Source organism: Poecilia formosa, unplaced genomic scaffold, assembly GCF_000485575.1.
Source record: "Poecilia formosa unplaced genomic scaffold, Poecilia_formosa-5.1.2 Scaffold63, whole genome shotgun sequence".
Classification (NCBI taxonomy): Eukaryota; Metazoa; Chordata; class Actinopteri; order Cyprinodontiformes; family Poeciliidae; genus Poecilia; species Poecilia formosa.
In genome coordinates this window covers 55,153-67,883 of record NW_006800002.1, presented here as the reverse complement: position 1 = coordinate 67,883, position 12,731 = coordinate 55,153, and the positions used below count along the sequence as shown (strand labels likewise).

The 12,731-nt window shown below is 38.6% G+C and overlaps 1 protein-coding gene across 1 annotated transcript in view; it reads right to left on the bottom strand.

Moving 5' to 3' along the window:
* Positions 1 to 405: 405 nt before the first annotated feature.
* pitpnm3 (PITPNM family member 3) overlaps positions 406 to 12,731 on the bottom strand; it is a gene marked incomplete at its 5' end in the record, with an annotated part of 56,204 nt that continues 43,878 nt past the window's right edge. The window contains 8 exons of the mRNA XM_016672579.1: positions 406 to 575; positions 3,232 to 3,641; positions 3,778 to 3,906; positions 4,005 to 4,188; positions 7,764 to 7,913; positions 8,009 to 8,157; positions 8,236 to 8,352; positions 12,451 to 12,567. Coding sequence (XP_016528065.1) covers positions 3,306 to 3,641; positions 3,778 to 3,906; positions 4,005 to 4,188; positions 7,764 to 7,913; positions 8,009 to 8,157; positions 8,236 to 8,352; positions 12,451 to 12,567 — 1,182 coding nt within the window. The remainder of the gene's footprint in view (positions 576 to 3,231; positions 3,642 to 3,777; positions 3,907 to 4,004; positions 4,189 to 7,763; positions 7,914 to 8,008; positions 8,158 to 8,235; positions 8,353 to 12,450; positions 12,568 to 12,731) is intronic.

Below are 12,731 nucleotides of genomic sequence, written 5' to 3'. Positions count from 1 at the left end.
AAAAACGGAGGCAGAGATTGGATACATGGAGCACCGCAGGCCGCAGAACTCATGTAGAGAGTTCTGCGGACACAGGAGTACTGTGACAAAATGTCACAGTACTCCTGTGTCCAGAGGCCCAAGCATGGGGGTGTGTGTGTGTTGGGTATTTACATCGGCAGAGGGGCTCTGTGCTGGGTGGAGTCGGCCAAGGCGATCAACTTGCTGTAGTGAACAGAACCAAAACGGCGAGCAACGTTCCATATTCTGGAGAAAAGTCCACCGCTTTCATCCCAGGTTTAACGCTCTTCGGCGTCGGTGTGCAATAAATACAAGATGCGAGGAAATTCATAGTCATAAACACATTGGTCAAATTTTACATTTAGATAGCATTTGCGCTCAGAACAATTATTTGCCGAAAGAAAACAACTTTGCAACTGTTTTAAATTCAGAAGACTGAACTTATCTACAAAGAATATCACGAAACGAACTCCATCAGGTGGAAAAAGTGTAGAGGGCCAAGCAGGAGGTAAAGCTTCGCTGTAAGGACTGCCAGCAAACTCCAATGTACAGCAGACAGAAGTGTACAGCAGACTCTGCAAAGTAAGAAAAGAAAACATGTTAAGAATTCAAGAAACCGCTTGAACATAGTTTTTAAATCTAAATGGATAAATACAGTAGGGGGAAAAGTATGAACGTTTTTGTCGGTAAATATGAGTCTGTTGTACCAAGTGATATAAAATTCAGAAATTAAGATGTTAACAACCTAAAGTAATAAAGTTAGACCATAAACTTTGTTAGATAAAGTGGAATTATAAAGAAACATATTGCTGTAAGAGATATCCTGGGTGTTCAAATTCAAAGTTTGACTCAATTTTCCAAACCAAAGATCAGTAGCTGCGTTTCCATTACAAATGTTTGTAAAACTTTGTCAATATTCCACTAAAGTAAAAAAAAAATGATGGCTGCATTTATTAAAACAAACTCATTTTCATTTTGGGCCAAATCAAAAATCTGATTGTTCTTAAAGGGCCGGTTGTGCCAGAATGTATTGATAAAACCTATTAAATTGCTAAAATATCAATAAATAGCTGTTTTAGCATTTAGTAAGTGTTATATTGAACATCTTTTGCAGTCAAAATCACAGATTTTGAGCTACTAATTTAGAAATATTTGGAATGAATTTTTATGATATTTGTGCTAATGTATGATGTTAAATGTTACATTTTATAAATCGCTGTATTGGTCATAGACTATGACTTGACATCAAGTGAGGCTGAGGCAGAAATCACTTAAATCCAGTGTTTTTGGCCAATTTTGAGAAAAAATGTTGGTAAAATCTGAAAGAAGGGATCTGTTGATTTTTGTGTAAATTTTGCAGATTTGTGAAAAACTAGAGGGAGTCATTGATGTAATTTGGAGCTACGACGGGCCAAATTTGGCCCCAAGACCTTGAGTTTGACACATGTGGTCAACAGTAACAGAAGAATTTGAATTCATACGAGATACAAAAACATTTAATTTCCCTTTTGAATCAATAAAGTATTTTTGAATTTGAATGTAATGAAACATGATAACGATATGGAAGTGTCACATGACATACACTCCTAAGACTTGGTCAAACATTTAAAATGATTTTTCTGTGCACTGTCAATTAGAAAAATCATTTTAGATATTTGACTAAGTCTGAGGAGTGTCTGTCATGTGACACTAGAACTAAACCAGCTGTTATTAATCTTTAGTTTGGATCTACTTGTATGTGTGGATGAGTTGAGCTGCTACTGACATCTGGTGTGAATTTCACGCATTAAAAATGTATTCACTGGAAAAAATATTGACATCCTCGATACTTATTTTCCCTGCTGTATGTCCAGAGGCTCTTTGCCATACACACACACACACACACGCGCACACATATAGCAGCCATGCTTGCATATTCACAACACTTTTTAAAAATCTGTAAATGGCTTGAGTTTAAGCCATTTGGAAGATGTCACAGTTGCACTTGCATATTTATTCTCATGGACAAATTTGCATTCGCTTTCTGCTTGGGAACCGGAGCTAATAATAGCATCTGTTCCTCTAGTTGCCACGGGAATATTAAATATTGAGGGAAAAATTCTAATTGTCTTGAAATTTCATGTCACGCTCCTGTTGTTCTTGTCTGATTTTATGTCCCGACAGTATGTGTACAGTATGCGAGTATGTGTTCATACAGTGGTCCATATAGAAAAAATAATGAGGTCTCTGCCACTGTAGCATATCAGATGGAGCTCAGAATGTAATTTAATCAATACAGACATTTATTGACTTTGCTGGAACTGAGCCCTAGTGAGCAAAATCAATCTGCGTTTACGTCAGAGCCTCGGATTCTCAAAAGTGGATCAGATTAAATAAAAGCTTCATTAATCACCAAGAGTCTGCTAACTTCATTTTAATATTATATTTTAGTGTTGATGATGAAACTTACATTTACAGCGCCTTGAAACTGTTTAGACCCCTTGCGGTTTGTGCTTTACTACGATTTTATGCTATAAAGCAGGGAGGGGTTTCAAATGTTACAAATGTTAAGCAGGAAAAAATGATTGATGGATTTCGAATTAAAAAAACCTGAAAACTCCTCAGTTTCTGAGGAAAAATAGCTGAAGCCCAGTCAAATTGGATATTTAGCATTTACAAACACACATTGCTGCAGATTCTAAGTTAACTCATCACGATGCTTTGATCTAAACTATTCCACTGCTGCTCTGACTGGAGGTATGTTTAGGATTGTTGTACCTCTGTTCCAGCATCAGGTTTTCTGAATCCTGCACTGTCAAATGAACACAAATCCTTCAAAAATCCTGTTCTACCTCTCGGCTGTGGTGGCGCTGCACTAAGAACCACTGAAGGAAACGAAAACCTCTGAAGAAGACACTGAGCACAACTTTCTTCTTTACAAAATGTAAACCAAAATGGAGTGGCGCCAGATTTTAGTGGATGTAGGATTTCTTTTGCCATTTCTTCTGCAGACCGTTTGTTTTAGTCGTGTTTACCCACAATTCCCTGCACTATAGGCCATTTTCTGCTTTTGGAGCGGCCTCAACAAAATTATTGCTATCTCAATAACTTCTGGGACAACTTATTGTCGAACAAATTCTTTTTCATGAACAAGTGAAACAATATAGTAAGGACTGTGAGATGACACTATTGCAATAAGTGAAATTATCCTTTGAATTCATCTTTAGGAAAATAAAAAAAACAAGATGTCACCTTGGCCCTGGACACCAAGACCCATTAGTTCTCTTCTTCTTTCCTCCTGAACTCCTCCCATGTCGGTGTGGGTGTCAGGGCGTGGTGTCCCCGCGGTGCATGGAGGCTCGTCCCCATGCACCCTGCCCGACTCCCCCGCCTCCCACTGACCCTCCCCCGCCGTGGTCCTTGTCCGACTCTGGCTGGCTCTGGGCTCGTTCTGGTTTGGGGTTGGGCGCACATGGCGGGTCGGGCTGCTGGACCGACATCGTCCTCCGCAGGTGGGTGCGCTTACACAGGAAGTCGGGCTTGGCGGAGAGGCCGAACGAGCCTTTCCTCAGCACCATGCGGACCGACGGGGACTTCTTGGGCCGCGCTCTGTGTCCAAACTGCAGTGTGGAGAGGTGGGCCGCGTAACCATCGCTCAGAAACTGAAACGACAGACAGGAAGGGGGAAATGGGTGGGAGGGGAAGTAAATGAGCAAAAAACAGGGAGAAAATTGAAGTCGTTGGAGTGGAACCCCTGGAATGAAACACCACTAGGAGGCCAAACGACCCTTCAGCTACCTGGCATTGATTCTGGTACTTCTTTGAAGGTCTGCCCACGATGTAAATCTGCGAGGGGCTTAGACCCAACATGTTGTAAACAGAGATGTCCTTCATGGAGCCATAAGCAGAGTTTATCTTGATGTGACACTAATCAAAGGCAGAAAATGAAAACAATCATCATCAGCTTGTGGATGTGTTTGGCATTTCAGCTGCAACAGCAAAGACACCGAGTCTGTGATTCTCACTTCCTGTATGAGGTTTTTAAGGAAGATGGTCTTCTGTCGCAGGGGATCGTGAACCAGCCCTTCAGAAAAGAAGATCATCCCGTGCGGGAAATTGTGCTGCGAGAGCCAAGACACGACGCGCTGCTTCTGCATGTCAGGCCGACCGGTGATGTAGATGATTAGATACCCGAGGTCCTGCCAGTGCCTGCAGGAAAAACACACGACATCAAATAGGAATAGGTTTTTTTTTTTTTCTAACAGTCTCTCAAGGACTTGTGCAGAGAGAGACATGGTAAAAAAAAGTTAGCTTTTCATGAAATTTGGATTTCCTTCATAAACAGAAGGAAAGTTAAAGCTGCACTATGCAAATTTTATTTTAAAAACCCCACAATCTTACATATGTGTTAAAACTGTCACTATGTCGTGAGACTGATAATCTGTGAAAAATGAAGCTTCTTTTCCTCCTCACTTTACTACTACTGCTATCTGTAGAAATACATCACTACCAGTCAAAAAATAACCAATCAGAGCCAGGAGGAGGGACTTAGTGCTGTCAATCATCCTCATGTAGTCGCTGCTAATGGTTCTAATCTAGTGGGGGAGAAAGAACTTACTATTCCAGGAAAACTGTTTATCTGCTGTCATCTGTGGCTATCATAACTAGCCTGCTAACTGTAGCGTTACACATACACAAGCATGATTGACACCAATAAGAGACCCTCCTCCCCGCTCTGACTGGTTGTTTCTGACTAAGAGGTGTATTTCTCAGGTGGCAGTAGGACTTATTATCTCTCTCATATTTTACCGTCAGGACATAGTGACAGAAAATATGTAAAACAAATATGTAAAAATCTTTTCTATTTTTTTTTTTTACTGAACATTACAAACTGCATCTTTAACTTCAGTTTTAACACTTCAGGAAAACTTTTGAGACCAAAAATATTTGCACCCTCCAATTTTCTCACGCTACAGCTGTAAAAGCAGGCCATCACAAACCGCAGCATAAAAGTGGAAGGAACATTGGACACGTTCTACAGATTATCTCAAAAGTGCATTATTTATACCGTCTCCCATTGACTCTGACGCCCCTAGACACTTTTCATATCAATCCAATCCAAGCAGATGTCTTTAGAAGACACCTAGCTGTCAAACACAGTCACTCTGTGTGAAGTTTAGAAATATAAATCCATCTGTTCTTTATGTAATAGAGCACTCTTCTATTCAACAGCCTCTGTCCTGGTTTTTACGCCTCGGGAGAAGAAGCTGCAGAGTTAATGCAGTGACAGACGGAAGTAACGACTAGTACATGGGAATCTTGCAGGAAAACCTATTACAGGCTGCAAAGACTCAGAGGTTCACCTTCCAGCAGAACAACAACCTTAAACATCCAGCCAGAGCAACAATGAGACGGAACAGACCACAGGAACAGTACTGGTCTGCAACCGATCATCATTTTAGAAATAATTATTCTGATGATTAATCGATTAATCGGAACATCCTGCAAATTTTTCAACTGAGTCTTTTCATGCAATTTTAGAAATACACTAAAAGAGGCAAATTAACAAGTAATTCAATTTCTCTTAAATAAGAACACAGCGTACCTTTAGTGAATGATTGGTCATTTGTAGCAAATGATGCATTTGAAGCTGAACAAATACTTCTAACATCAACATGTGAAAAAGCTCAGTGCTTTCTGTTTGACTTATCAGTGGAGGGCTGATCTGACTGTTTTTTGGATTAAACGACTTGGATAGCAAAAGATTTTTGATTGTTTCTGCAGTAATTTGAAACCAGTTTATTTTACTACACAAACAAAGTAGTTTTTTTTTCTAATCTTACAATAGCTATATGTTTTTAACAGTTTTGGTCTGAATTACTGCCAAAATGGCCTGACTAGCAAATGGGCTTTAGTGTCTGCATATTCAAGTTAACGATTAATCAAAAAATAAGTTATTTCTGTAATAAATTCATTGTTTAAAACTTTAAAAAAGTACACATATCTTTTTGACTGAATATCTGATTGGAGCTACATCCAATCAGAACAAGTTAAAACTAGTTTAAAAGAGGGTGGAGCATATCTGAAAACCATATATTATTTTCCTTTCTCACAATTATGTCCTATTTATCTATCATACAAATTCCCAATAAACCACATTAAATGTTGTTGTTATCTAACAAAAAAAGAAAAAGCTCAAGGGGTGTTAATATTTTTGTAAGACACTTCTGTAGTCACTTATCTGACATTACTCATTTTAAAGTTTCCTTATCTAAAAATGTTTGGCTGAATTTGCAGTATGAACAAAAAACAAGGTGTGTGAAGTCAGTGTCAGAGAGCATCAGAGAGCAGAGTGTCACAGCAATAATGGAAACAACACAACAGTCACAGTGATAGCTGTGTCATCCAAACACCAGACACACTCTGGTTACTGCACACACGCTGCAGGAACTGCTGAAGCAGCTACTGCAGGAGAGCCTGACAGACACGTCTGAGGGCAAACTCACCTGACTGCCAGATGAAACTCAAGCTCCTCTAAATGCTCTATGAGTTTGTTTGTTATTCTGGAAAATCAAAACCAGCTTAAGCAAAAAGAAATCTGTCGTGTGTAATTGGAGAAGTGTGCACTCCATTCAGACTCTACTAACAAATTCATCGACTTCAGTATCAAACTGATGAAACCGCAAAAGAGTCGAGTTGGATGTTACCTGGGTCTGAGCCATTTGAGGCACAAATGATTGATAGTTTACATCCAGCAGAAAACATGGTAAAACAAAGCATATCCAGTAAAGACTTCATGAATCAATGAATGTTTTTATGATTTTACTAATTACCCAGAATTCCCAAATTGAACGCAACACACAGTTAGGTTGCTGAAGAAAGGAATAAAGAGGTATAAAGAAATTAGAAAGAAATTACCTAGTGTAATTTATTTGCTTACATTAATTCCAAGGTGGTAAACGGCACATTAGCTTCAGTTTTCAAAATTAGTGGATTGAAAATTACAAAGGCAGAGGCACTTCTGTGGACATATAGTGGTTAAAGGTCCTAAAGGTGAGAAAATATCAGCCCAATGCCTCAGCTTGTTTAGTCAAGGCATCAAATTACAAAGTAAAATTTTGTGTTAGTCATTTTTGATACAACATTTTTATACCAAATGAAGGTTGCACACTGACTTGATTGTGCTATACAATGGCACTATGTGCCTGGAAAATACATAATACTGCCCCTTTGTAGAAAAAGCCCTTCTGTTAACTCCTAACCTATGTCATACGGACATAAGTTAGGAGTTGAACAACACAATGGACACATAAAATTACTGATATAACGATACTGGTTTAATATTTACAGTGATACGAACATCAGACATCAGACCTCATTCTATTTATTTATTCGTTTACGTTTTGGATGTTCGATGCCACTTCATTCTTCCTTTACCAGTTGAAATCTCCAGTTGCAACTTGCTTAAGTCGCATTCGTAATGTTTGGAGACCGTTATTAGTCTATGATTAAATCAAATATTGGGTCATTTGAACTGGTTTTAGATTAAAAATGTAAACAGAATTTGGGACTTGATTCTGGATTTTGACTTTGACTCACCTTGAGACTCCTATATCTTTATGTGTGACTTTGAAAAAGAGTAACCATGGGAGCTGGAGGACTTTTGATAGGAAAAACAATGACTGGGTCCCTCCTGCTTTTGCTGATATTAATGGTAGGACACACACACACATGCACACGTGCACCCAAGCACGCGCACACATCTGGTGCTTGTGCGTAGTTACCTGACAACATCAACAGCTCCAGGCCGGACCTTGGGGTCGCTGCCCATAATGGACACGCTGGCAGCAAAAGACCCGTCGATGCTGAACACCACACACTCCATGCCCCGCGGCAACACAGTCAGGTAGGCCTCAGCGCTGGTCTGGTCGCCCCTTCGGATTGTAAAAGAAGAAATGTCACACCCAGCACATGACTGTGTCTTTGCACTTCAAAATTTTAAATGTCAGTCGACTCTCCGGCTGCTTACTTGACCACCATTTTTACTGGATACACCCCCAAGCCGAGCTTCTTGCTTTTTGGAATGGTGTAGGTAATCCTGCCACTGCTGTTGGTCACCTCCATGTCAAAGTGCACCCAGCGGCCAGACTGAGGCTGAGTCATCACCAGGATGTCCACCTGAGGTTTGTCACATAATTAGACGGTTAGAATATGCTACACTTGGTTAGCCATACCTTTTGTTCTATCTTTATTCACCTTTTCTCCAGTTAGAGTAACCATGTCCAACGGGCCGTACATGAAACGGCCGACTAAAGTCTGAGGTCCGTCCTCTGTTGCTATGACATCGTTCACCCTGTGGTTAGCAGTGACGTTCTGTAGTTCATGAGAGAAAAAAAACAGAAAACAAATTGAGTTTTAGCTAAATCCGCAAACAAATAAATAAAATAAAAAATACGAGCAGTAGCAAAGTTTAAAAAGAAATAAAACAGAAACAACTCCCATGGCAAAGTGGTGGCCAGACAAAAAGCTACTTCTGGAGAAATCGTTGTTATAGTTTACTTTTTAAATTAATCAAAAAAATAGATAAGAGTTTTACAAAAAACAATTTATACCAAATCTGTCAAACTTACAGATTTACTGTCAATAAAACATTATTTTCTCAGTAAACTAGTACACAGTTTAATTAGGTAGTTGTGCAGTTTCAAAGGTCTGTTAATAAAGTCCAGGAAACGTTTTAAAACACACAAAAGGAAATGAGATATTTTCACTGCTATTTTCAGGTTTGAATCTTATTAACTTCATAAGTGTTGTTGTTGGGACAGTTCAGAGCAGCAGGATAACTCCTTCTGAATTTTTCTTCTTCTTTGACTTCACTTCAAAGGAGCCAACCAGCAGAGAAACACTAATCCTTAAATCTGATTTCACCAAGACGGCTGCATTTTATCAACCAGTAATGAGAACATTAATCTATAATTTACTAACTCAGTGGTGCCCCTGCATGACATCAATTCTGGGCTTACAACCAACTCTGTTGACATTTTTATAGCTTTCACTTCATCATGTAGTCACTATGAAAGTATTTTACTCATACATGCTGTTTTGAGTCCAGATTTCTGGTCTCAAACTGAATTTCTCCAGAGAGAAAACAGGACAAATACTAACTGAGAGCAGAAGGAGCATCAGGGCATCAGGCTGAGGAACCACATTTTGTTTTCAATGTAGTTCAGTTACAGTTTCTGCAGATTTATCAGCTGTGTTTTCTTAATTACTTGTGGCAAATAAAAAAAAAGAAAAAAGAGTTGAAAGTCTGAATTAAAATAACTTGCACAAAAGAAAAAAAAAACTACTTTTGTAACATAAACACAAGAAATAGGCAAGTGTAAGGCTTCTCATGAAAACACTAAATGCAAAAGGATTTATTATATAACGCTTTAAGGTAAGCTAAAATATGAAACTGCAGATGACAAATTAAGTGCAACTTATAACTAAAGTTATAATTTTGTTATAACTTTTCATTATAAATAAAGTCTTCTAATTATAATGAGATGAAAAGCCCCCCCTTTTCAACAAGTCATAATTAGAGATTTGTAACAAGATACAAGATTTTGTTTCTTGTTGAAATGAGAAACTTTGTTGTAACGAGATAAAAAATGTATCTAGTTTTAACGAGAAAGTTTCTACTTTGGACAAGTTTTGTGTCTCATAAGATTTTCTTGTTCTAACAAGAACATTTCTAATAAAATATATAAAATTAATCTAGTTTTAACAAGAAAGTCTTATTAAAATCAGAGGTATAAATCATCTCACTATAACAAGGAAACCTCTTGTCATAAGAAAACTTCTCGTCTTAACGAGTCTTGTATCTCGGTTTAATGAGAAAGTTTTCATTAAATCTAAGTTTTATAAGTCTCTATAACAACATCGTTTCAAGTTTTAATGAGTTTTGCGTCTAGTTAAAACTAGAAAACCTTCTCGTTATAACGAGAAACTGCTCCAGTATTCATTTCCAAGCTCTGGAAGATAAACACTTCCGTACTTAAGAGGCGTCCAACAGGAAGTGTGTTCCTCATCTCAGCTCCCTTCAGGAAGAAACTGGTTTAAAATTAAGATGTTTCCCAGAACGGGACAGAACAGATCAACGAATCTACAGAAGATTTACAGTGTGGAGGTTCCTCCACCTTTTCCTCAGTGTTAGTATTTATTTAAATGTTTTCATATAATATATTTAGATTTTCACTTTTTTTTTGGTGGGTTTTCTTTGGTGGTGGTTATTGCATTGGGTTGTTTACTAATTTGGGTGCACACATTTAGTAAATGCCTTATGTTTTTTTAAGATCATTAATTATGTTGTTTGCTGAGTTTAAGGACTGGCTGACAGAAGGGGGTTGGCTGAAAGGAACACCAGGAAGTGGAACAGTCCATCAGGCTGCTGGAAGCAGGGGACGTGATGTGGAAAAAATCTGCCTCTCTCCACTAATGGCATAATTGTTAAAACCTTTTTTGTGTTAGGTTATTTGGGTTTATAGTGGTGTTTAAGTCAAAGTGTTTTAGTTTAATTTAGTCATTTATGTTTATATATTATTTGTCTTTGTCTTTTTCCCTACCCCTCCTCGTTTGTGTAGGCTAGCCTGTTTGTATAAATTCCCCTGTGTGTTCATTGTGTGAGGGCAGTTGTTGGTTTGTTATCTTGAGTTAGGTTTGCCTTAGTTGATTTCTTTTGGGCCCATTTTGTTATATTTTTTTAGATTGGTTGTTGAATCCTTTTGTTAAGATGTTTTTGGGAAAAATAAATAGAAGATATTTTTTTTATATATGCCTTTGTCCTTGTCCTTGACTGGTTGGACCATCACATACAGAATAAGAGAGAAGCAACTTCTTTCAAACATCTAATATATTTATTTATTTCTTGAATGTTTAATTGAAAGTAGCAACAAAATGTAATCTGTTTTAGCTCATTATGGATTAACGGTCACAGTAAAAAGCAAGACACACTGAATTTTGTTTAAAAAAAAAACCTTATATTATTACCACTGGAATTACCACGTCAAAAAAACAACAACAAAAACCTTAAGAACCACAGCACAGCCCTCATGTGATCAATTGTGTTTTTGTTGAACTTCATTAGATCAGCTAATGACGACTGATCTAAAGCAGGAATCACCTCACAAACAAGTTCAGCGTTTCCAGCCGCTCCCCACCATTAGCTCTGTCAGCAGCTAATTGTTTGACAGCGGGAGCTCTCTGTGGGACGCTGTGACAGCAAACATGGAGACGACATGCACTAAGTATGAAAAAAACAAAGAAACCCCAGCTGAATGCAGATATGAACCATGGAAAACGCAGGCAAAGTTCAACACCTGGTCACATTTATTTCGGACAGCTCCGCTCTGCGAGGTCACAGGTGATAACAACCCAAACAAGCAACAGGCGTCTCAGTGCGACTCTTCACCAACAGAAAGACTGAGCTGTGAAGAAGCAACATGATGAAAAACACACGTCTATTCCCCTCCAGCAGTGACGAAAGGCCTCCTGCCTGGTCAAGTCACCTCAGATGTTTATGTCAAGAGTCTCTGAAGCAGCTAACAGCAGCGGCTATGCTAGCAGCGTGCAGACTGATCCGGGTGAAGCTGCTAAAAATCTCACTGTACTCACCGTGAATGAAGAGATCACAAAAAGCTCACTTAGTGGAGCTGAACAAAAACAAAAAAAAAAAAAAAGGAAAACTATTTAAACTCAAATATAGCAGCGTTTTTTGTATTCTGCTGAAAAAAAGGTTTATTTTTAGCCGTCTGAAAAGAAAGAAAAAAAAGAAAACCTTCACTGACTCTGATTAAAAGTTCGACCTTGGTCGTTCTGCTCGACGAGGCTCGGGCGAATCGTGCGACTATCTGATTCAGAGCTTCAAGGTGAAGCTGTGGGAGAGTTTTCAGAATTTCAAGTCACAGAGTTAAGCTAGCACAATTGCGGCATCCGTGAGAACTTTATTTTTAGACCGAGTGAATGAAAAGGCATTGTGGGAGACGGATCCAAAGAGGAGATAAAAATACAGCAATAAAAAAAAAGGCCTCTCTTCACTGAAGGGAGAATCAGAATAAGTGTAAATTTAACTGCAGCATTACTGAGCGCTAAGGAGAGCATTTCAATACCAATAACCATCTGTCTTTACAGTGAACAGAGAAAAGTTGTACTGATCTGATATTGATATCGGCGTTCAGGTCGATATTTCTATCCAGCACCGATTGTAACCCACATGCAAACCCACCGGTTAATAATAAATGAGTCAGTTGTTCTCATATATGCTGTTGTTTATCACTTCATCAAGCCATTTCTAACATTCCACACAACAAAATGAGTAATAAAGTACCTATGATTCATGCTGATATTGTATCGGGTCAGTATCGGTATCGTACCGGAAGTGGAAAAGTTGCATCGAGACATAATGATACAAATACGTTTGTGTGGAAAACCCACCCTTAGCTTGACATGCGTCCTCCGCCGGAGCCACTTCTCACGTGGGCTGGAAGGAGAAAACGGAGCAGAGTCCAGGCGGTCTGCTTCCTGGGTTCGCATGCAGTCGCATCGCATGAGCTGTCAACAAACACACAAACATCCAGTTATACCAACATGTACAGTAGAGAATGACACTTAAACTTTTTTTAACCCTCATTCTCTGACATTAAATCTGAATAAATGTTTCCTTTTTAAAGTCGATTAGGATTTCCAAAAATTACTTCTATTTGCTAAATGCCAGA